The sequence below is a fragment of the Narcine bancroftii genome, chromosome 4 (assembly GCF_036971445.1).
Source record: "Narcine bancroftii isolate sNarBan1 chromosome 4, sNarBan1.hap1, whole genome shotgun sequence".
Classification (NCBI taxonomy): domain Eukaryota; kingdom Metazoa; phylum Chordata; class Chondrichthyes; order Torpediniformes; family Narcinidae; genus Narcine; species Narcine bancroftii.
The window spans coordinates 217,448,250-217,473,781 of record NC_091472.1 but is presented as its reverse complement, the minus strand read 5'-3'; the positions used below and the strand labels follow the sequence as shown (position 1 = coordinate 217,473,781).

The 25,532-nt window shown below is 44.8% G+C and overlaps 1 protein-coding gene across 3 annotated transcripts in view; it reads left to right on the top strand.

Annotated features, from left to right (window-relative positions):
• The window catches only part of LOC138761591 (sperm-associated antigen 16 protein), an 879,716-nt gene that overhangs the window by 599,190 nt on the left and 254,994 nt on the right, over window positions 1-25,532 (top strand). For all 3 annotated transcript variants that reach the window (XM_069933944.1, XM_069933945.1, XM_069933943.1), the window contains exon 15: window positions 9,485-9,611. In XM_069933944.1, the coding sequence (XP_069790045.1) occupies window positions 9,485-9,611 (127 nt within the window). The remainder of the gene's footprint in view (window positions 1-9,484; window positions 9,612-25,532) is intronic.

The following is a 25,532-nucleotide window of genomic DNA, read 5'->3' as shown; positions in this document are numbered from 1 at the left end:
ACAGTGTTCCTTTTCCATTGAACCCTGTCTCAGTAAATTCACAGTTAATTCCTGGGACAAGGTTCCAGTGGAAAAGGGGCTTTAGAAGAGATGGAGGGCATGTGAGGTATCATGCAGGTTGATGTGGAGGGATTGAACCAGGGAAGAAAAGATGGTGTCAAGGTAAGATGGAGTGGAGATAGTTTGGTGGGGCAAGAGCATGTGGAAACAATGGATCTACTCAGATTTGTTTATCTTGGGTAACAGGTAGATCTGGTCAGTGTGGGGATGTAAAGCAATGAGGTGGGAGGGAGATGACCAGAGGTAATGAGGTTGGAGATGATGTTGGAGGCTGGTTGGGCTCTGACGAAGTCCTGTGGAAGGGGTGAGTAAAAGATGTCGAGCTGTGGCCTGGCCTCAGCAAGGTACAGTTCAGTGTGCCAGACTATAACAGCACCATCCTTGTCTGCAGGTTTGATAGTAAGGCTGGGATTGATGTGGAGAGAGTGGAGAGCAGAGTGTGCGGAGGAGGTAAGGTTAGAAGCGGTGAAGTTGAGACAGTGGATGTCTCATTGGCCAAGACGAGGTGTCGAAGAGGAGGGAGAATAGGTCTTAGGTGAGGGGATAATGGAGAGTCACGGTCGTAGAAGTAGGCCTGGTGACAGGCAATGGTAGAAGAGTTTGGGATTGTAGCGAGGGCAGAACTCATTAAGGTGAGGGAGAAGGAGGACAAAGATAAGGCCTCTACTGATGACCGAGCGCTCTGTCTCAGAGAGGAAAGTTTATTATTTTCATACAATTGTAAAGTACAACTGGATGAAATAGTGTTCATTGGTCCTCGGTGTAAAAATATGCAAACACATATACATGTAGCATACATATTTACAAGCCATTTATATGTAGTACATATGCAAAAATAAATAAATATTGTTAACTAATAGTAGATTCTTGGAAGGATTGTAAGAGCAGTTCATCAGTTATTCAGCATTCTCACTAACTGTGGGAAGAAGCTGTTTCTCAGCCTGCTGGTTCCAGCTCTGATACTCTCCTATCTCCTTCCTAACAGGAGTAGCTGGAAGATACTATGTGCAAGATGCTAGGGGTCCTTAATGGTTTTGCAAACCCTATTCAGACAACATTCACAGCAGATCATAGCCACACAGGGTGGGAGACCCCAATGATCCTCTCTGCTGCTGTTATAGTCCTGTGGGTTCACCACTGATTCAATGCTTTACAACAACCGTATCAATCTGTGATGCAGCCGGCCAGGATGCTCTCAATAGAGCTCCTGCAGCAAGTCACCATGATGGAGGCTGGTAGCCTTGCCCGCCTCAGTCTTCTCAGGAAGTGCAGTCTTCTCAGGAAGTGCAGTCACCGTTGCGCCTTCCTGACAAGTCTAGAGATGTTGTGTGTCCAGGATAGGTCACTAGTTCAGTGGACTCCAAGGAACTTGATTCTCTCTACTTCAGAGTTATTAATGTGCAGTGGAGGGTGGTCATCCACAGTTGTCCTGAAATCCACAATCATTCTCCTTTGTCATATCCACATTGAGACGTGAGTTAACGTAATTGGAAAGTGACATTGACGCTGTGCAAACAGATCATCTCCGACAACAGAGGGCCAACCATAGCATTAATTATCTCTGCCAGATTCCCCAACATCAACTTTCTCTGGAGCTCACCATTGACCTGAAACTGTACAATTATGACTGCAACAGGGTTTGTGGCATCAAGTACTTCAACTCATGATTCTCCATGGGCTTCCCATCATCTACCACACAGGTCAGAAATATGAAGCGACTCTTAGTCCTGGTCAGTAAGCTCCAAAACCTGGGCCTCTGCACCCCTCCCCTGCAACTAGATCCTTGACATCTTAATCAGAAGCCCGCAATTGGTATGAATCAGAAATGTCTCTTCCTCCCTGACAACACAACACGGGTGCACCTCAAGGATGAATGCTTAGCCCACTGCTCTTCTTGCTCCACACCCATGACTGTGTGTCAAATGCCATCTACAAATTTTCCGACAACACCATGATCGTCAGCAGAATCACACACTTCAATGAGGAAGTGCACGGGGAGAGAGATCAGCTACCTGCCTGGTGTAACTGCAATTATCCACTCAATGTTGGCAAGACTAAGGAAATGATTGTGACGTTCGGGTGAGGGAAATCAGGAGAACAAGAACCAGTGGAAAAGTTCAGAACTTCTAATTCCTGGGAATCAACACCTCTAAAGATCTGTCCTGGGGCTTCCATGGTGATACATTCACAAAGAAGGCTCACCAGTGGCTATACTTCATGAGGAGTATGTCACCAAAGACTCTTGCAGATTTCTATAGGTGTACTGCGGAGAGCATTCTGACTGGGTGTAACACCAGTGCCAAAGCAGAGGACAGAAAAAGACTACAGAGAGTTTTGAACTCACCCAGCACCATGATGGGTATGATCTTCACTTAATCAAGTACAGCTACGTAAGGTTGTGCTTAAGAAAACTGCCTCTATCCTCAAGGGCCCTCACCACCTAGGCCATGCCCTCTTCTCACTGCTAGGAACAAGATAAAGGAGCCTGAAGACAAAAACCCAGCAGTACAGAAACACCTTCTTTCCTCTGCCATCAGATGTCTGAATGGACAATGAACCACAGATACTACTTCACCTTCTCTTCTATTTGCACTAATTAATTTATTTAAAAATATATAATTTATACCAATATTTGCACCTGTAATGTTGTTGCAAAGCAATGAATTTTCTGATATGTTCAGGGCAGTAAATTCTGATTCTGAATTCTCACTATCTGCTGGGATAAATGCAGGACCAGCTTGTTTGCTACTTGTACAAATCCTTGAATGTTCTCTTCACTTCTGATGCAATTTGAATGGACCAAATGCATAGTTGAAACTTGCTAACCTTCTCCAGTATCAAGCCCAGAAAAAGAGGCAGGAATTACATGAAGCTTTTCTCTGGCACCTGGGTACAACATGAATAGATCAGATATTTTCAGTAGTTTTCCCCATCAACTCTTTTGGGGCAGAACTATGGAATTCCCATCATGCAGCTGGTACCTTGGTTACCTTTTCTCACTGTCTTGGCTCAAAATGTGTAAGTCTTGATTCCAGGCTCCCATCCACATTGGAGTATGTAATCATCAGAGCTCATGGCTGCAGATGCCATGTTGAATGACTGGTGCCCTTACCTTAGCTCTCCAGCTGCTCAGCTAATACCTGCCAGATATGAGTTATTAGTTAAAGGAAAGCCTTCACCTCTTCTCATACTCCATGCTGACCCAACTCCTCTCCCTACGACCCTCTAATATACCATGATGCAATTTGAATATTTATAATTCTGCAGTTTGTGCCAGATAGACTGGAGTTTTCCCTCACCTGTGTGCCATTGCTGACAATGATTTGGGGCAATCTTTTGAAATCCCTTCCAATGAGTCCACATAATGTCTTTGCCATGATGAAATAAAGGTTCAAAGTTCCTTTTATTGTCCTGTAATAATACATCAAAATGCAATGTACATGATGTATTCAACTTTTGTCTGCTGTAAGGCAAAGGAAGAGTTCCATGAGAATTTCCTAGCTTCCTTAACAATAAGAGAAAGAGAAGCAAAAGGGAGTCCCTTCAGAGACTTTGAGTGTCCATGGATTCACCTCCAGTGCCCCAGAGTCTCTACAGCCGCACAGGCTCTTGTTCAAACCATTGGTAGCCTGAGCTCCAGGTCCAAACCTCTGACACGATCTAGAAGCCTTCAGCACCTGAGGCCATTTGGGAGCCCTTTCATGCCCTCAGCATGTTTGGAATATGTAAGAGCTTGATGGGACCCATGCAGAGAGAAAAACACTACAACCCCATCGAATGAGTCCAGAGGCAGGCAGCCCAATGTGTCACAAATACAGATGGAAGAGAAGCGAGTGTTACAAAGCTCTTGGATTCATTAAAGTGGAGCTCTCTCCAAGACATACGTGGAGCACACCGCCTGACCTGTTTTTGCAAAATGCTAAACTGCCAGCTCAATATTCCACACGGAACTCAAGCCTACTAGATATAGATGACCAATTCTACACCGAACCAAGCCAAGGGCACGCAACCCAATTTGTAGTGCCATCTTCCAAAACAGATGTGTACAGCAATTCGTTCTACCCCCATACAATTAAAACATGGAATAATCTTCACCCTACAATTCTCACACAACCAGACCCAATTAAATATCAGACAGCTCTTCAAAAATCTCTTCTTTAAGCACACCCTCCCCCACCTCCAGTTTAAATTCCATACAGAATATTTTGGAGGACTGAGAACCAAGAATCAGACACCCTCTCAAATCCCGGTTCCCATGAACCAGGCTCCAGCAGCCTGTGTGGGTCCTGCAATGACACCTGACAAAGTGTACAAATCGTCACATTTGGGTTTGAAGCTTGGCATTGGCAAGGATATGGTTGGGCAAATAAATGCTCAGGAGAAGCCATGTTTGATAGAGTTGCTGTAACATGAGTGATGGGCTATGGATGGGATCCAAGCTGCAGCTGTTAAAGATGTGATTTGATGACATCTCTGCTGACCTTGACTGCAATGTGAGGTCATTTAACTATTGTGGAATTGCATCCTTGCGGATTCAGTCCTGTAAGAGCATTTGTTTGGCAACCACATTTTAACACTATTTATCTATGTTCCTGAAGAATTTCCTGAGCCCCAAGAGGTGGAGGACTTCTCTCTATCTCATCAACCAAATATCTGTACCCATTTGTGAAAATTAATTTGATTTTCTGTCACCTCTCCTGTGCTTTTGCTTCCTCAATGTTTCAAAAACCTTTCCAAGACTGATGGTTGGCAATGCCCAGCTCCTCTTTAAAAACTTTAGGCATGATTTCAATACATTTGCTTGCACGGGTCTAAATCCTCTGAAATTCAGATCACAGAGTATGCCCTGCGGCAGGAAACACCAATGAAATTTTGATAATGAAATGACAGCATGCATTTTTTATGTGTCCTACTTTGAATCAAAAGTGTGTGGAGGGGGACCAATATCTGAGCAGGGAATTTTGCTAGTGGGGAGGGTTTTTAAACTGGTGAGGGGGGTGGGGATTGTGGTTGGTAGGATACAGCATGACAGTTTGCAGGTGTGGAGACCAATTCATCTATGTAAAATCGAACAGGAAAAGTCTAATGAAAAGAGCCAAGAGAGAGACAGGAAGGGCAGCATGAGAGGGGTGGTTGGCTTTAATACATTTATTTCAATGCAAGATAAGAACAGATGAGCTGAGAGCCTGAATCATCAACACCAAGAATTCTGAGCTGCTAGCACTGCCCTCTCCTCAATCTTATTTCCATGACTGCAGCAATATCATCCTCTTAGCTCATCTGCTTTATCTGTGAGACACCTAACATTAAAAATAAATGCTCGAGCCCTTTGGAAGCAGTGATAATCCTTCAGATAGTCACAGGAGAAGAAAAAGTTGGTCATCGAGATCCTGTACTGGGGATAAGCAATGATAGTGGGAGAAGATCAGGAGAAACTACTCAAGGACAAAGCAACATCCGATTCATGGGAGGCATTCTAAAGTGTGATAGTAAGTTTAGCATCAACAATCCCTATCAGGGTAAGGAGCCAAGATGGTCATTGTGGAGAATCTTGGTTAACAATAGATATCACACATGATGGAAGTAAAAACACACAAAGATAATGATAAATAACCAATGTTTCATCCATTTAAATTGCTTATACCATGATGAAGGGTTCAGGCCCAAAACATTGTGGTTATGTATCTTTAACAATGTGTATGAAGGGTTTGATCTGAATAAAGAGGGCAGAATATGGCCTATCTTGGAAATTGTTATCAAATGAGGCCCTTGAAGTTTTGACAGAATATCGGATATAGGAAGAAATAAGTTGGGAGGGCAAACAAAGATCATGAATTGACTTTGACAAGTTGGATTAAGAAGAATTCTAAAATCTTAAATTTATACATTTTGAGGTACACACAGTAGCAGGTCATTCCAGCCCACAAGTGCACATCACCCAAATGCACCCATGTGCCAATTAGCCTGTCAACCCAGTACATTGTGGGTGGAAACCAGTGCACCCGGAGGAAACTGACGCAGACTTGGGAGAACGTACAAACTTCTTACAGCGCCAGATTCAAGCCAGGGTTGCTGGCACAGTAGTAGTGTTGTGGTGCAATGCTAGCCGTGCCACCTTCAATTGGCTTAATTTTGCCAAGACCCTCTCTATTAACTTTCTAGAACAAGGGAGCAACATTTGCCACATTTCCTGTGGCCAGGAAGGGTGCAAAGATCATCACCAATGCTCAAGCAAATGTTTCCTGTAATAACCAAATGCCTTTAACAAACTTTTTATTTATGTGCCACTACGTTTGTCTCTCTACACTGACCTCACATTCTCGAAGGTCCCTCTCCCTGGTGACAGATATTAAGGAGCTCTTCTGCCTCCAGGTGTACATTTCCCCCTTTACCTCCACCCCCCCCTTCATCCCTGAGCAGTCCTATTCTCATTCTTTTTGTCTTCCTGTTCGTCAATATGCGTAGAGAACCTTTGGGTTTTCCTAATCCAACTTGCCAAGTCCTTTCAGTGCCCCCTTCTAGCTCTACTAAGTCCTTTATTAAGTTCCTTCCAAGCTACCTTATAATTCTTTTGGGTGGACATTATCCCAAGGCTTGATGAGATCCATCCCATCATATTAAGGGAATTAAGGGAGAGGATTGCTGCACCTCCATTAATCACAGGTGAGGTAATGTTGTGTCCTTAATCAAAAACGACAGTGGTATTAAGTCTGTACACACTAGTGACCCTATATTAGTGGTAGGGAAATTGTAGGAGGATATTCCAAGGGACTAATTAGAACTCGACATGGTTTTGTTTAAGGGGCATCATGATTCTCAAATCTGAGCTTTTATGGAATTTTTAAAAACTTGATGAAGCAAAGCTTGGTCTACATAGTTTACGTGGCCTTTGACTCTCTCCCAGTTTGTAGGCTGGTCCAGAAGGTGAAGGCACAAGTTTCTCACACAGAAGCTGACGGTTATTTGGATGAACTGTCAGAGAGGGTGGTAAAGGCTGATGCAGTTACAATCTTTAAATTTGGATAAGAAAGGTGCAGGGGTGCACGGGCTTTTTGCAACCTAATGTAATTAGCACCGATAGGATGATTGTCAATATGGATGAAGTGTGCCAAAGGGCCTGTTGCTGTGCTGTCCAATTCTATGATTTTTTTTTGCAAGAGCTGAGAATCGGAATTCAAGCTTTCCTGTCTGCCCAATCCTATCGTCCCCGCTGTGTGGAGACATTGCACTTTTGATGTCATTCACAGATTGTCCCACCCCTCAATTTGTGCAACGGTCTGCCTGATGGCCGAAGAATTTGTATGGTGTAGGGTTAAAAAGCAGTTCACGTACTGGGCAAAGATATGCACGGACTGCCAATCTGCAAAAATGCAAAGGCACACAAAGGCCCCGCTTTAGCCTTTCCAGCCACCACAGTGCAGCTATGTCTACGTACATGTCAACATTGTCGACCCACTTCTGGTGTCATGAGTATCTAGGTACATGTAATGATCATCAACAGATTCACTACATGGCTGGAGGCAGTTCCTATGATGGATTTATCAACCAATTCATGTGCCAGAGATTTTACTTCTGCCTGAGTATCTCGGTTCGGCCTACCCACACTTCACCTCCAACAAAAGCCCACAGTTTACCTCCGCACTCTGGGATGTTTTGTCACAACTGCTGGGAATACAGCTCCACCACACAACAGCCTACCACCCACAGTCCAATGGCCTGGTGGAGCAGTTCCATAGGCACATGAAGCCTGAACTGATGGCCGCCTCCAGAGACCTGATTAGACAGATGCGCTGCCCTGGATCCTCCTGGGAATAAGTGCGGCACCCGAGGAGGATCTCAACTCCTCATCAGCAAAGTTGGTTTATAGAGCCCACTCATTGTACCTGGGGAGATCATGCCCATAGCATGTGAACAGGAGGTGCCACTGACTGAAGTCTTAGGCAGACTACGGGAGCAGCTTGGAAAATTGGCCCCAGTTCCCATGTCAAAACATGGAACAATGACACCCTTTATCCCAAGGAACTCTGGGACTGTGAGTTTGTGTTTATGCATAGAGGTCCACATGGGCAATCCTACCAGAGACTGTATATGGGCCTGTTCAAAGTACTACAACACTATTGTAAAATTTGTGTATTGGACATTGAGGGGGGCATCCAGAGACATTTACAATTGAACAACTAAAGCCCACTCATCTTGATCTCGATTGGCCCTTGTCACGACCCCCAATGCGAAGGCGCGGACGACTGCCAAGGAGCTGTGGACATTAATGACAGCAGAGTTTTAGCCTCCTATCGCTGGTTCTGGGGGGGTGGATGTGGGGGTCATGTAGCAGCTCACTGGAGGCTTAATCGAACTGGATTGAGATTCTGAGTGACGCCATGAAATCGCAATGCGGTGGTCGTTTGGAACATGTGAGGTTTTAAAAAGCTGTGTGTGATTGTTTGAATAGACTTTTACTGAACTTCGACTCGACTATGTCTGATCATTTTCTCATTCTTCATTTTGCACTGTGACACAGTTGATGCATTCCTTTATTTATTCTACCAGCTACATCCCCGGGAAAGTCAAAATTGCCCTCAAAGGGTAATAAATTTAATAGATTAAGATGAAAATTCCTATTATAACAAAGGACCACTCTGAACCAGAAAACCTTCTTTGGTAATTGGAGTTAACAAGGGAATTTCAGATTTACAATTTCTACAGATTTTAAAAAATTTACAGAAGAATTGAAGCTCCAGGAATAGATTATTTCAAATAACGTTATGGGGAGTAGTGATAGAATAAAAAAATGTCCTAGTTATCAAAATATATTGACAAATAAATACTCCAAATAATGGATTATTAGCATGATAGATTTTGTTGTAAAAATAGAAAGCTAATCGAAATGATGACTAAGAAATCCAGTTATGGAGTTATGGGGAGTCAACAAATAGGAACCATGGTTATAATATAGTTGTGAATAAATTTATTAGGAATTTTAGGGGATATTTCTTCAGTCTGAATATGCTAAACTATGGTGGGGTTGAGATTGAGATAATTAGTGCCAAATGAGGGAGAAAGAAATAAAGGAAATGCTTATTGGTGAGGATGTAATCAATTGGTGAGGTGGCTTTTATGAGGCACGAACACAATATTTCCTAGTAGCCTAAGATTGATTGTGCAATGACTGTTTGAAGCTGAAATTGATCTGCATTCATCCAAAATGGGCAGTAATAATTCTCCACCACATTTTATTCAATTACTCATTCATAATTGCTCAATTTGCATTCCAGCCTGTTTACCTCTGCTGTGACTTCAAACTATTGGGATAACATGAAAATTCTATTTTTAATCTTGTCAAATGTGCTTAGGAAGTCAGCAAAAATATGATGCGCTACCTGAAACCTCATGTGTTACAACAAAAATCCTTACCTTTACCTTACAGGGAGATACAATTGTTTCATGTGACTCGTATGGGATACTAAAGCTTTGGGATGTGCGAAAAGTAGCCATAATGCTATCAGTAGATGCAGGCCCTCATCCTGGCAACCAGGTGGTCTTTCATCCATCAGGTAGGAATACCTTCTTTGCTTATTAATTGTCATATTACATTTCCCTCCATTTCTGTCCTGCCTTAGATTTTGGAAAAGTACATCCAACCATAGATGACTTGGTGGCAGTAGAATGATAGTTTATGCTGCTCTCTGGTAAATGGGATGAGTTTATGTTTCTGCCTGCAGTGTTTGAGTGATGTTCAGTTTCTCCATTGCATGTTGATTTGTTTTTGTGACAGAACTGTACAGTGGCATTTAAGTTATTTGATTAGCAGCCAGAGCTCTGGGCTATTGATCTTTATATGACTTTGAATCCCTCTGTGGCAGCGAAGATATTTAAATAATTAAATAGATCACTTTAACCATAAACCATGAATCTATTAGATTGTTGTGAAAACCTATTTGAGGCACTCACATCTGACAGGGAATGAAATCTAGCCTGGGCTCTATGTGACCATAAGGCGTTTTACACATGGCCAATGAACGCAAGTGTTGCCAGCAATGCCCACACTCTGTGAAGAAATGCATTTCAAAAATTCACATTTAATTTTCTTTAATTTTTGTTAATAATGACACTATTTTGGCTAAGTACAGCAAAGTCCACGTCAATAACTCTTATCTGGTTCTTTCCATTCAATCAAGGAAGAGTGCAAGTTTACAGAATCACGAGGAAAGCTAATTAGCTCATCTTCATCCGCAGAATATCCTTTATTATTTTCCTCAGTGCAGAACTTTGTGAGATGTCTTCACCTCATCTCCATTTTGAAGCTCTAAAAGTATAAAAGCATGGGCACTCATGTAAAGATAACATTTCTTTGAAATGCTGTACAAAGTAGCATTTTGAAACTAACCTAAAGCCAACCTATGGGTTTTCACTTGTGTCCAGATCTTCCTCTGTTGCTCCTGGTCATTCATGTATTCGTTCATGCTTGTGTACAAAGCAGAAATAACAGCATACTGCTGAAGGGGGTAGCAGAAACTTTCTGTGAGGTTGAGGAACGCGATGCATTCATTAATTCCTTTAGTGTTCCCATGCACATGCTTTGAGCACTGCTCTTGTTAGAGGTAGGTAATGATGTTTGTATTATTCTATGTTGATGCAATCCCTAGAAAACTACAACCAAATAAACAGCAAATTTATTGCTACTGCTTAGCACTTAAATACTTTGAGCCTCGGATGACTGGTTAAACTAATGATATACGTTCAATGCAGCAAGGAAGTCTAACCAAAATCAAATAATACCTTCTTGGAAGCATTAAAACAGGGCCTCGTAGCATTTATTGTGACAGTCTAGTCGGGAAGTAAGTGCACAAGACAATTTCCATCTCTTTGCATGTAGTTTTGAATTAATAGTAAATAATTAAGCATTCTTACCAAATACTAATTTTTGGCTACATTTTCAAGTTCCAAATGCTATTATTTTCTGATAGGGTTAAAAAGTGAATGAGGATGGATATTGTAGCCTCTCCATGGGCTTGGTTGTGCCGATTTTTTTCAAAGACTTGGAGAGACTCAGCTTTCAGTTTTATTGTATGACGTGTATTAAATCAGCAACAATGGGAATATACAACAGGCAATGGTATTTTCAAAGCAATTTTTCATATTATGAATTACTAATTGCTTAACACTTCTTGCTTAACTCTAAATTTAACCCCACTGTGCACATGTGTGTCTATCAACCCTAGCCATTGCAGTTCAAGCCTGATTCTGAAGGGATGATTTTAAAGTTCAGTCTCAAAAAGCTTTTGTGTTACTGCTGTTCCAAAACAATTATGGAGTAAGTTCTTTAAATTTCTTTAAATTGTTGCTCAAAAGCAATCGTGAAGTATTTTGAAACACCAAGTCATCTGGCCTCTTTACAACTCACAAGTCTCTTGATGAGTGGTTTTTCAGATCAATGTGTCTTCATGTGAATGAATTTTATCTCTTGCTTCGAGATTTTGGAATGTGTGTTCCACACAATGGATCTGCCCTCTTTATCTTAAAGAGACAGTCAAAAGTGGTCTTTCTTATTTCAAAAGCCACTTATTCTGTGTTCCCCTTTTCTGATCATTGTATCCTCAATCATGCAAATGTCCTCTTTTGTCAAAGAGGCAGTGATGAGGCTGTTCTTTATTGTCACTGAACTTGTTTATCTCCTTTGATAAGAACAATACAATGCAGAACAGCACCTCTCTCTCTCTCTCTCTATAGAGGGTACTGTTTATCAATCCTGTCTTTTACAGGATAGTCAACCTCTTCTGGTCTCAAAATCCCTCTGTTTCCAGTGTCTAACCTTTTATCCAGGATCTTCGGGTCTGGACACCTGCCGCTGTTTGGAATCTTCCAGATTTTCCAATCATTTTGATTTCCATCCCTGCTGAATTTTGATGCCATCTCCACCAACCCCCACCCCCTCCCCCCACTGCCTCTCAAGTTGGCTGCCATCTCTCTTCTTCCTCCCCCATCCCACAGAGTTGGCTGCTGTCTCTCTTCCCACCGCAAGTCACACTGTCGTCTCTCCCCCTCACCCGCCGAAGTTGCCCTGCTGTCTCTACCTCTCTTCGCCCCCCAACCCCCAGCTGTACCAGCACTGGGGAATGACCCCTTCTTGATTCCCCAGCACTGATGTTGGTTCAACGGTTTCAGCTCCTTGTGGGATTATGGGTAGCGACAACGGCATTGAGCCACCACGGGGTTGACTGAAAGCACCACAACGCTGGATGGTGTCAGTATAGGTGATTCGGAGGCACCTATAAAGTAGCAGAACATGACGAGATACATGGGATTTGAGTGAGGGTCGTGTTGGTTAATGTTTGGCACTAAACTCCATCTTTGATGAGCAGATGTCATCTACCGAAAAAAGTACTAGTTTTTGAGGTTGCCTGTTTTCAGAATTCTAGATAAAAGGTTAGGCATCTGTAATAACTTTCACTCCAAAAGTCTCATCACATGACATGTGACATAATTTCTGTTTCATTTATCCAAAAGCATGAATTATTACAGATGGTCTTTTGAAGTAATTTTGCATGTATATGCTAAGAGCATATTTGGCCACTTAGAGAAACTTCAAAGGTATGACGTATGAGCCCACAAATCATATTTATTTTTGAGTTGCTCAAACAACATTAGTTGCCTTTGCTCGTAACAGTCCTCTATGCACCTGATACCATTACGGAGCCAGGCATCAAGGATCTTGTTACCTACCGTTAATGGTATTAATTTATGATTTATCAAATCAGACGTTCCATTGCTATCTTCAAATAGGACCTTTTTTACGGGATGTATTGGGTTCACTGTATCTCAGTGCAGTGCCATAGAGACCATGATTCGAAGGGGAAGTGGGAAGAAATTCATTTCTACAATGTATTTCTTGCTCTAGTCAGGTGGACCCAAACCGGCCTCCAAGGATTGAGGGAAAGTCAGATTTGGGGATTGTAATTGATGAGGGATGCTGGTCCGACTTATGCCAGGACAGCGTGACCACGGTCATCAATGCAAGGTACAGGTTGGCGCAGTATAATATTTTGCACCAACTGTATCTAACGCCGTAAAAAATAAACAGGTCAAAACCAGAACTCTCTGACCAATGTTTCAGATGCAGTATGGCGCCTGAGACGCTCGTGCACACAACCTGGTCATGTACTAAGGTGAGGCCCTTTTGGGAAGAACTAGGCCAAGTCCTAGAGAAAATCATAGGTAAACAATTCCCTCAGGACCCAAAGTTGTTCCTGCTGGGAAACATAAGGCTTACAATGAAGCTGTCCAAATTTCAAATCCAATTTGTGTTGATCGTATTGGCAGTGGCCAGGAAGTGCATTGCGGCTATCTGGAATTCCAACTCTAGTCTTAGTATCGAACGATGGAACAAGGAAATACAAAGCTGCTTTCCCCTGGAGAAAATAACATAACCTGAGAAACAAGTACAGTACCTTTTGTAAGATCTGGCAGCCATATATGCACTACATAGGTGCATGGGAGTGATTGGTTTCCCCGTTCCTTGCTGTGGCTTTCTCTCTCCTTCACTGATCAAAGAAAGTCAGGAATGAGTATCGGCCCAGAGGCTGCCCATTGAGCTGCGACAATCCCAGTCCCTTATTTATTATTTATTTTTGTGGTGTTAAAGTTTGTTGTAGTTGGTCGAAATGTGAGTGAGTAGTCTAGTTTTATATGTGGGGGGAGGAGGGCTGGTAGAGACACAGACTTGTGTATATAGTCTGAAAGAGAATGAATATATGTATATTTGAATGTGAACTGCCATTGTTGATACCACACTGTATACAGCTGTATAAGCTTGTGAGAAAATATAAATAAAATATTCTTCATGCTTGCTGCTTCTCTCCAACATCAGCATTCTAATGTTCTCAATGGTGGGGAGGGTTTTGCCTGTGATGTCCTGGGTTGTGTCCACTACCTTTTCCGGGGTTATATGCTCAGGAGTATTGGTGTCCTCATACCAGACTGTGATGCAGACAGTCAGCATGCTTTTTACCACATGTCTGTCAAAATTTGCCAGTGTTTCCTATGTTGTACCAAACCTCTACACACCCCTGAGGAAGTAAGGTGCTGATGTGCTTTCTTCATGATACCATTAGTGTGTTGGGTTCAGGAAAGATTTACCAAGATAGTGACTCCCAAGAACTTAAATTTGCTCACCCTCTCCACCTCTTACAGTAAACTTACAAGGACTGACCCCATGGACATTGATGCAAATGTCTCAAAGAGTCACTGTTCCCTTCAATTACCTCTCTTATGCAATTCAAGTAACTGTTTCTCATCACAATGTTGAACCCCATGATTGAGAACAGAGCTGCACTTTACCTCTTCAGGTAAGCCTTTTTCAAGATTTGGATAGATCAGCCTTGAAAGCTGAAGTTCAAGCATTCAGCTCTTCTCCTCCTCCCTGCAATTTGCCAGTACAAGATGTTTTTTCAGGGTCTGGCCATCTATCATCCTGTGTGAATATTTCTGAAGAACATACACTTGTGTTTGAGAAGAATATTGATGATTATCAGGTTAATTTTGGTGATGGTATCTATAGTGGCCGTCTGTCTTGTGATGATGTTGAAACTAAGCAACAAGGGTGGAAAAAGGACACTGAAACCACAGCCTTTGTACACTGCAATTTAATGTCTCCTTCTCCTCACCATTTTATTCAGGTGCCAACCCTTTTTTGCTTATACCTGGTGAATGACCCATATCTGAAATGCTGGTCATTCTCTGCTTCCTATGTATGCTGTGTGACCTGCTGAGTTTCTCCGGTATGATTGTGTACTCAACCCGACCCCAGCATCAGCAGACTTTCTTATTTAACTCAGTTTAATTTGATAGTAAGTTTTGTAAGTGTGTTCAGCGGATAAAGTCAGTATTTTCAACGTGCAGCATTAAAACTTGCCTTACTGTTGTCATGCCTCAAGAACCAAAATTACCAGAACTTGTTCACTCGCACAAGAGGCATTCCCTCGAGGATGGCCGCCTTAAACTTCTTTTCACAGAACAAAAGTTTTTTTTTAAATTGAAAATATCCATATAGCCTGGAAGAGCAAAGAACTCTAATGGGTGTCCACTCCTTTTTTGCCCAGGCCTTTAGATTGTATAGTCAGCCATCTGATCTTGTTTGAAGGTACCGTACATGCTTTCTTTCAAGTCCTCAAATGAATGGAGCAACAAAACACAGCCTTACCTCTGTATAATAACAATAATAACAATAAACCAATAAACAGTCAAAGACTGACCCATTTGTTTGACTAGAGGCTTTCAATTTCAGACTGAAAATTAACAGTTGCCATTGTATCCACTGCCATTTGAGGAAAAGAATTTAACATTTATATCCCCCAAACTTATTTATGAACAGTCCAACTTTAATTTTTAGTATACCCCCACATGTCTTAGATTTACTCTATCCATCCTAATTGTACCCTCACCTTATTTTTAACTTGTATTTCCTTTGGTTGTCAGGATCACAAGATATAAGGGCAGAGGTAGGCCGATCGAGTCCGCTCCACCATTCTAATCATGAGCTGATCCATCCACTCACTCAGCCCCACTCCCCTGCCTTCTCCCCGTAACCCGTGATGCCCTGAAGTCAAATACTTGTCGATCTCTGCCCTTAAATACACCCAACGACCTCGCTTCCACAGCCGCCTGTGGCAACAAGTTTCACAGACTTTTACATTTTGTACGTTATTTTTATTTATTTTGTAAGGTGTTTGCACTGAGATGCTACCACTGTGATAGTACAGATCTATCACCAATGTACATAGTGTATATAGTTACTGTATCTAGACTGTGCTTACAGCGATTGGCTGAGAGCTAAGCCACACCTATTGTTTGGGCCTTAAAGGGTTGTGTCCCTAGCCAGGTCGGATCATTCCGGACTGGTCGGCCACCTGTGAAGAGCTCCGGTCTTTTGCTAATAAAAGCCTTGGTTTGGATCAACAAGTCTTTGGTTCTTTCGACGAGCTCTACAATTTTATTAGCAAAAAGAATTTTTTTTTGAAAGGGATGGAGCGTTTAACTCGGCCAGAAAAACTTGATATCGACCCACAGTCAGCTACAGCCTTCAAAGCCTTTAAGTTCTGGCTGCTGAACTTTGAAAACTTCCTGAGATTCATTCAGGTAGAGGAGGATAACCTGCGTCTAACAGCATTGCTGTCTATGGTGTCCTTGAGAGTCTACGAGAACATCCAGGATGAGACCACTTACACCGCAGCCATAAAGGTACTGAAGGAACTGTATGATCAACCGGTGAACAGAGTTCATGCCCGGCTCATGCTTGCGTCGAGGAAGCAACAGCCCGGTGAGTCCAGCAGGGCATATTTACAAGTATTAAAGGCATTGGGCAAGGACTGTAACTGTGTGGACAAAACTGCTGCCGAGATCACTAGCGACCTCGTCCGGGATGCCTATGTGGCCGGGCTCCGATCGAACGAAGTGAGGCTGCGTTTGCTCGAACAAGGGGTAGAAAAACTAGAGGACGTGGCCCGGATTGCAATCACAATGGAGGATGCAGCCTTAAAGTCCACCGAGCTCTCTAGGGACTGGACCCCACATTCTGATGTGAGTAGAGTGCCCTTCTACCCTACCCCTGACGGCCTGTCGGCTGCTGCTACCCTGCCCCGTGCGAACCCGAAATGTTATTTCTGCGGGAGGGACAAGCACAGCAGGTCCCAGTGCCCAGCAAGAAAAGCCAGGTGCCAGAAGTGCCTTAAAAACGGCCACTTTGCTGCAGTCTGTAGGTCTAAAATGGCCGCCAGCAAACACAGTGCCTCGTGTGAAGCTCAACCGCCACTATCCCATTCAAACTCTTCTTCCCCAGAGCTCTCGTCCAATGAGAGCGAGGGCTCCCCAGCACGGCAACGCCTGACGTCACGGAGACGCCGAACCCGGAAGGGGCAACCCACCGTCGCAACCATGGTGATGGCCTGCCTCTCGCCCCCGTGCGGAACACTTGACACTACCGCCGCTGCTGCCGCCGCCACAGCCACCCCCGGGGCCGACGCTACCGCCGCTGCTGCCGCCGCCACGGACACCCCCGGGGCCGACGCTACCGCCGCTGCTGCCGCCGCCACAGCCACCCCCGGGGCCGACGCTACCGCCGCTGCTGCCGCCGCCGCCACGGACACCCCCGGGGCCGACGCTACCGCCGCTGCTGCCGCCGCCACGGACACCTACAGGGCCGACGCTACAGCCGCTGCTGCCGCCGCCACGGACACCCCCGGGGCCGACGCTACCGCCGCTGCTGCCGCCGCCACAGACACCCCCGGGGCCGACGCTACCGCCGCCGCAGCCACCCCCGCGGCCAACCAGGCGCTCACCCTAGCGTCCATCGCTGACGACCGCCAGGGCCCGACCGCCGATCGCGAGCAACTACAAACCCCACTACTTACCATTCACCCACCACAACAGCACTTCCGGGAGGTTCTCCAACCTGCTTCTCGAGCGTTGACTACGTCGTCCCGTTGCGTGACGTCATCCCGTTGCGTGACATCATCGCGCAAAACTCGCCTGTCAACTGCTTCAATAACATTAAACCAGCAATGCTCTCATCCCCTCACCAGAGCAATGGAACTTATTAAAGTGCATGGACACTACACCAATTGCTTATTTGACTCTGGGTCAACTGACAGTTTTATCCAGCCAGATCTGGCCCTCCGTTGGGGACTTGACATTATCCCCACTACCCAGAGGATCTCATTAGCAACGAGGTCGCACTCGACTGGGATAAAGGGGTATTGCATCGCCACGCTGGAAGTACAGGGCGTGACGGTCACCCACTTTAAATTATTCGTCCTTCCCCAATTGTGCGCCCCAGTGTTGCTGGGATTAGACTTCCAGTGTCAGTTCCAAACGGTGTCCCTACACTTTGGGGGACCCCACGCCCCCCTCTCGGTCTGCCATCGCCCCACTCCCGAAGCACCCGAGCAACCCGCCCCCGTGCCCCGGGGCCAATCCTGCGGCCTTTCCACACTCCGGATTGCCCCGCCAGCACTCTTCGCAAACCTCACCCCTGGCTGGAAGCCTGTGGCCACCAAAAGTCGGCAATATAGTTACGAAAACAGGCAATTCATTAGGAGTGAGGTGCGTAGATTGCTGGACGAGGGCATCATCGAACCCAGTTCAAGCCCCTGGAGAGCCCAGGTGGTGGTTGTCAAGAATGGGGAAAAACTACGGATGGTGGTCGACTATAGCCAGACCATTAACCGCTTCACACTCCTGGATGCGTACCCCCTGCCACGCATCACGGATGTGGTGAACCAGATCGCCCAGTACCGCATTTTCTCCACTATTGACCTACGTTCGGCCTACCACCAGCTCCCGATCCGCTGCGAGGACCGACCATTCACGGCCTTTGAAGCGAATGGGCGGCTATATCAATATCTCAGGGTACCATTCGGGGTCACAAATGGTGTCGCGGTCTTCCAGCGGGAAATGGACAGGATGGTGGACCAGAACGGGCTAACCGCTACCTTCCCGTATCTGGACAATATCACCATCTGCGGCCACGACATGCAGGACCATGACGCCAACCTAGACAAATTTCTTCAAACTGCCCGTCAGCTAAACCTGACTTACAATTTGGACAAGTGTGTTTTCCGGACCACACGACTCGCTATTCTAGGTTGTGTGGTGGAAAACGGGATAGTCATGCCAGATCCTGACCGCATGCGTCCCTTAATGGACTTACCCCCCCCACATACCCAGAAAGCTCTCAAACGCTGCCTGGGCCTTTTCTCGTATTATGCCCAATGGGTTCCAAACTACGCCGACAAGGCACGTCCTCTTATCAAGACCACCTCTTTTCCCCTCTCGACCGAAGCCACAGCGGCTTTCGATCGAATCAAATCTGACATCGCTGCTGCGACGCTGCACGCGATCGATGAGTCTGTCCCGTTTCAAGTCGAGAGCGATGCATCCGACTTCGCCCTGGCAGCCACCTTGAACCAGGCCGGTCGGCCTGTAGCCTTCTTCTCCAGAACCCTCCAGGGTCCGGAGAGTAGACACTCCTCGATCGAGAAGGAGGCCCAGGCCATAGTTGAAGCGGTACGTCGTTGGAGACATTACCTCGCTGGGAGGCGCTTTACACTGTTGACTGATCAACGCGCGGTCTCCTTCATGTTCAGCAACACCCAGCGTGGTAAGATAAAAAACGACAAAATCGCCAGATGGAGAATCGAACTCTCCACCTTTAACTATGACATCCTGTACCGGCCTGGTAAGCTCAACGACCCGCCTGACGCGCTCTCCAGGGGGACGTGCGCCAGCATACAGATGGACAGACTACGGAAACTCCATGAGGCGCTCTGTCATCCAGGGGTCACTAGGTTTGCTCACTTTGTCAAGGCGCGCAACTTACCCTACACAGTTGAGGAGATCCGCTCCATGACCCGAGCCTGTTCGGTGTGCGCCGAATGCAAGCCCCACTTCTTCCGTCCGGATAACTCCCACGTCATCAAAGCCACCCGCCCCTTCGAGCGTCTTAGCGTAGACTTTAAGGGACCCCTACCGTCGACCAACCGTAATACCTACATCCTTACGGCCATCGACGAATATTCCCGCTTCCCATTCGCTGTGGCCTGCCCAGACACCACTGCCACCTCAGTGATACAGGCCCTTCACAGTATTTTCACCATCTTCGGGTACCCCAATTCCATCCACAGTGATAGGGGGTCCTCATTCATGAGTGCAGAGCTGCAACAGTACCTTCTGGAGTGTGGTATTGCTTCAAGCAGGACCACGAGCTATAACCCACGCGGTAATGGCCAGGTCGAGAGGGAGAATGCCACCATATGGAGAGCGGTTACACTGGCTCTCCGGTCTAAAGGTCTCCCCACCTCTCACTGGCAGGAGGTTCTCACTAGTGCCTTACACTCCATCCGCTCCCTCCTATGTACTGCAACAAATGCCACTCCCCACGAAAGGATGTTCCTTTTCCCGAGGAAATCCGAATCAGGAACCACTGTACCGGCATGGCTCACCGTCCCTGGCCCCGTCCTTTTGCGACGCCACGTCCGGCACTCAAAGAACGACCCCTTGGTCGACCGAGTGACTCTACTCCACGCGAACCCACATTACGCATACGTGGAGTTCCCAGACGGGCGGGAGGACACTGTTTCGGTGCGGGACCTAGCTCAGGACGCGGTAGACCCAGCAAACCCCCCAACTCCTTATGCTCCAGGCCCCGTGCCGCAACAGAAGGACCAACAGCACCCCAATGACTCGGGCCACCCTGCCGACAAAACGACTGGGGAATTGAGCGACGGAGCAGTCGCACCCGATGAGCCCGCTGGCGACACCACTCCAGCGACCCCAATCCCGGCACCACGGCGGTCACGCCGGATGGTCAGACCCCCTGACCGCTACAGTCCTTGACCTACCCCTTCCTTTTCATTCTCTCCCTCGTTTTTTTTTTTCCCAGGGTCAATTCTCCAAGAAGGGGTGAATGTGATAGTACAGATCTATCACCAATGTACATAGTGTATATAGTTACTGTATCTAGACTGTGCTTACAGCGATTGGCTGAGAGCTAAGCCACACCTATTGTTTGGGCCTTAAAGGGTTGTGTCCCTAGCCAGGTCGGATCATTCCGGACTGGTCGGCCACCTGTGAAGAGCTCCGGTCTTTTGCTAATAAAAGCCTTGGTTTGGATCAACAAGTCTTTGGTTCTTTCGACGAGCTCTACAACCACAAAACAACGAATTTCATGACTTGTTCATGACAATAAATTCGGATTCTGATTTTGAGACTCACGGCCCTCTGATTAAAGAAATTTTGCATGTCCCTGTTTTAAATTGACATTTATTCTGAAGTTATGCCCTTGTACTAATATCCCCTACCATGGAAAAACATCCTGCCACATCTACTCTGTCCAGGCCTTTCACCTTTCAAAATGCCTCTTTGAGGTCCCCCTCATCCTTTTGAATACATCCAAGAGCAAGCAGTTGTTCCTAATACAGTGAAACCTCATTAGAACACAATTCATTAATCTGTGGAATCGCTTATAGCACAAGTGTCTGTGGACCCCAAACATTGATTTTAGGAGCCAGGCTAACAGTGGTTAACAGTCATAAACTCAAAAATGGACTCTAATGACTCATTTACAAGATGTGTCTGTTAATATGTGGAGTTTAAAGGTCTTATTATAGGGTTTGAGTCACAGTTTTCTGTTTTCCTGCTTCTTGAATCATGACATGTATGCACCTGTTCCGCAACTCGGCTGTAATGCGGTATGAAATCTTAGACCCCAACTACCATGTTCTAACAATGTTTTACTATATGCTAACCCTTTCATTCCTTATATCATTCTCGCAAATTTTTTCTGAACCCTCTCCAACGCCTGCTCTGCTTTTCTCGAATACGGTGACAGATTGAAGAGCAGAGACACAGTACTGCTCCGAAGATTTCAACCTAATACTGGAGACTGTTGGTGTTTGTAAGTAAAATACTGCAACCGTGAGGTCTGCGCCCAAGATGGCGGGCACCTGTACTCGGCAGCAGCCATTAGGGGTTGCAGACTCCAGCGAACAGTCGACTGGCATAGGGCAGCAGAAGCAGAGAGAATGAGAAGCAGAAAAGATGACCCAATAGGATGGTGAGCACGGTGGCTGACCAGTGGCTCAGGGACGCACACCGGCTGCTGCAACATGTATTTGGCAAATATAGTGTGGACTGCTGGAGACTGGCTCATTGAAATTAGGTATCGGAGCCGGGATTCATGAGAATGTTGAGAGTAAGAAGGGTTCCTAAAGGGCCTTGAATGCTGAAGGCTTCCTGATCGTGTTGGAGGTTTGGATCTGGAGCTCGGGTTGCCGATGATTTGAACTGGTGTGTGTGCAGTTTCCTAGAATGCAGGAGCGCTGGAGGCAAATCTACAGATACTCAGTGACTCAGAAGGGACTCTTTTGGTTCTCTTTCTCCTATTGTTCAGGGAGCTAGACTCATGGCGACTCTTTGTTTGCCTTACATCAGAGAAAAATTAAAGTATATCATGTATGTTATATTGTAATGTATTCTGACATGAAAATAATAAAAGGAATCTTGAACCTTAAAGCATTTGATCACGTCAAAACAAATTATTCCACCAAGTTACTGAAGCCATACTATAGTTGATGTACTACATTGAGCACATTAACTTTAAAAACAGCATTGTTTTGTAGGAGTTTCTAGAAATAAGACTATTGGAGATCATTCTCTGTATCAACTTACAAAGAAAACTATTCTTTGCAAAGCAGAAAATTTAGATTGGATATGATCGTATATGATTGCTGTAATAGACTCAAGGATAGTCAACATGGCCTTCTGAAGGGAAAGTCATGCCTCATGAGTCTAATTGAGTTTTTTGAGGAGGTAACAAAAGAAATTGATGAGTGTAGGGTGTTACCACCCTATCCTGTGGTCCACATGATTTTAACAAGGCATTTAACAAGGTCCCTCACAAGAGACTCATCCAGAAAGTCATGAGGCATGAGATCAGTGGATCCTTGGCTGTGTGGATAAAAATTTGGCTTGTAGGAAGAAAGCAGAGAGTAGGAGTGGAAGGAAAGTATTCTACCTGGAGGTCAGTGACTGGTGGAGAGTCGCTCTTTGTGATTTCTCTAAATGACCTGGATGAAGAAGTGGAAGGATGGATCAGTAAGTTTGTGAATGACACCAAGGTTGGAGGAGTTGTGGATGGAGCTGAAGTTTGTCAAAGGTTCCAACAGGATGCAGAGTTGGGCAGAAAAGTGACAGATGGATTTTGATCTGGAATAAGTGCGAGGTGAGACATTTTGGAAGGACAAACCAGAAAGATGAATACAGGATTTAGTGGTCAGTTACTTAAGAGTGTGGATGAACAGAGGGACCTTGGGATTTAGATTCATATATCTCTCAAGGTTGCCGCACAGGTTGATAGGATAGTTAAGAAGGCCTATGGGATGCTGGGCTTCATTAGTTGGGCGATTGAGTTCAGGAGTAGAGAGGTCATGTTGCAATTCTACAAATCTCTGGTAGGACCACACTTGTATTCACTTCTGGTCACCTACCTAAAGGAAAGATGTGGACGCTATGGAGAGAGTGCAGAGATTTACCAGGATATTTCCTGGATTGGGAAACAAGTCATATGAAGCATGGTTAGTAGAACTGGGACTTTTCTCTTTGGAGCGTAGAAGGATGAGAGGAGACTTGATAGAAGTCTACAAGATTATGAGAGGCATAGATAGGGTGGACAGCAAGCACCTCTTTCCCAGGGCAGGGTCAGCAAACACCAGAGGACATGAGTACAAAGTTAAGGAAGGGAAGTTTAGGGGAGACATCATGGGTAGATTTTTTTTTACACTGAGAGTTGTCGGTGTCTGGAAAGTCTTGCCAAGGATGGTGGTGGAGGCTGAAACATTGGGGGCATTTAAAAGACTCTTAAACAGACACATGGATGAAAGAAAAATAGAGGGCTATGGGGTAGGGAGGGTTTAGTACTTTTTTTCTGGAAATAATACATGGGCCAGCACAACATCAAGGACCGAAGAGCCTTGTGGTTTTGGTTTTATAATGCTGAATGATGTGGCACATGCAGATAAATGCAATATAAAAAAAACAAAAGCAGAAAATTTAACTTGGAACGCATGTCCAGATCCACAGACCTCAGGCACAAAACTAATGAACCACAACCAAGCCACAGGAATACAAAATTCTTTGTGTCCCCACAGCATTGAGCATTTGCGTAATAAAATGTCGACTAAGGCAATTACTGCTATTAAAGAAACAGAAAAATGCACAATGTTTTTGTCAAGGGAAACAACACCAAAGGCTAAAAGAATGAAAATGAAAAGAATTGATTAAATGTGTAGGATTCAATTCTGGCAACATCCTATTATTCTTCTCTTTCACCATCTTCAATCTGATTGCCAGATTGCTTGTCTCACATCAGGCTGTCCAAAACATTGAGGATTTATACACCATTAGATTCAACTTTATTGTCATTGTGCCAAGTGCATATACAAATCCAATGAAACGCAATCAGCATCCAACCAGAAGTACAAATAACAGTGCTATTTACAAGTAACTGCAAATAAAAGCAAGCACTCCAACAAACAAATATAAAAGTACTGACAGTACCATAATGGGTGCAATACTGCTCAGCGCTGTAATGCAAGGTTCACCAGGGTCACAGCCTCGGGAAAGAAGTTCTTCCTGTCCCTGCTGTTCAGCAGCAGAGGCTCCTGGAGCACTGACCACATGGAAGGACAGTAAAAAAAAAGTCCAAGGGATACATACTTGATAATGTTTTTTGCCCTGCCCAGGAAACATTTCTGATTGATGCTCTCAATGGTGGTAATTGGGTGCTGATAATCTGCTGGACAGTTTTCACCATCTGCTGGAGTGCTCTATGGTCTATTACTTGCTCCCATTTGCAGTTCATTTTTATTTGAGTGGGACTGTCACTTTAAGAGATTAAATTAAGTTGCAGGTTTGGAAGTCTGACTGTGAGCTGACAGGCTGAGAACACCATGTACTCAAATTGGATACTTCTGAAGAGACTGGCAACCAGTGCAGAGACCATGTGACCAACATGTTAAACACACTGTTTGCTTGAGGGCCAGTTCAAGGAGACCACTCTTGGAGAAGCATCCCTTGAAGGGATATTGTGCTGAAATGGTCTCAAGTGGTGATAGATAGTTTGTCTGTTTTCTCTGTGTTATACCACTCTGTGACCAAAAAGGAAAGTCGCTTGGAATGGCTGACCCACGAAAGGGTTCTGGAAGCAGAAGAAATATTGCAATTCGGCTGACCCATGAAAGGGTTCTGGAAATTTTGTGAGAATCACTCACTTCGTGCCACCGATGTAAAGGAAAAGGAAATTTTGATTGTCACTCATCTGAAAAGGACATTTCTTTGGAAGCACATCAATAAGGATTTTGTGAGTTAATCAACACTCCGTCACCCCAGTCTCTCTCCCACCTACTTCACGAACATCTTTGCCTCAATTTCAAGACTACGTGTCAACATTGGAATTTCTGAAACTGACCTTTGAACTCCCTTTCAAGAATTGTGCCTGAGCTGAATGGCTTGGGCATTACACACACACACACACACACACACACACACACACACACACACACACACACACACACACACACACACACACACACACACATTTGTGCATAGTTGGGGGTTAAGTAAATAAGTTTAGATAAATTAGAGGTTTTATATTATTGTTAATTAATTATTTAAAATATTATTTTCAATATAACACTGGGCTAAGTTCTATTGCTGCTGTCTGGGTTAGTAACAGTAAGGAACAGTGCCATACCACACAGAAATGCCATAGGTGAGTATACTCTCAATGGTACAGCAAGAAAAAATTATCAGTATCCTGGGACAGAGGTGAGCTTTCTTGATACTCCGCAGGAAATAAAGGCGCTGTTGCACCTTTCTGATCAGGATGGAAGATTTGAGGGATGAGGTAAGATCATCGGAAATGT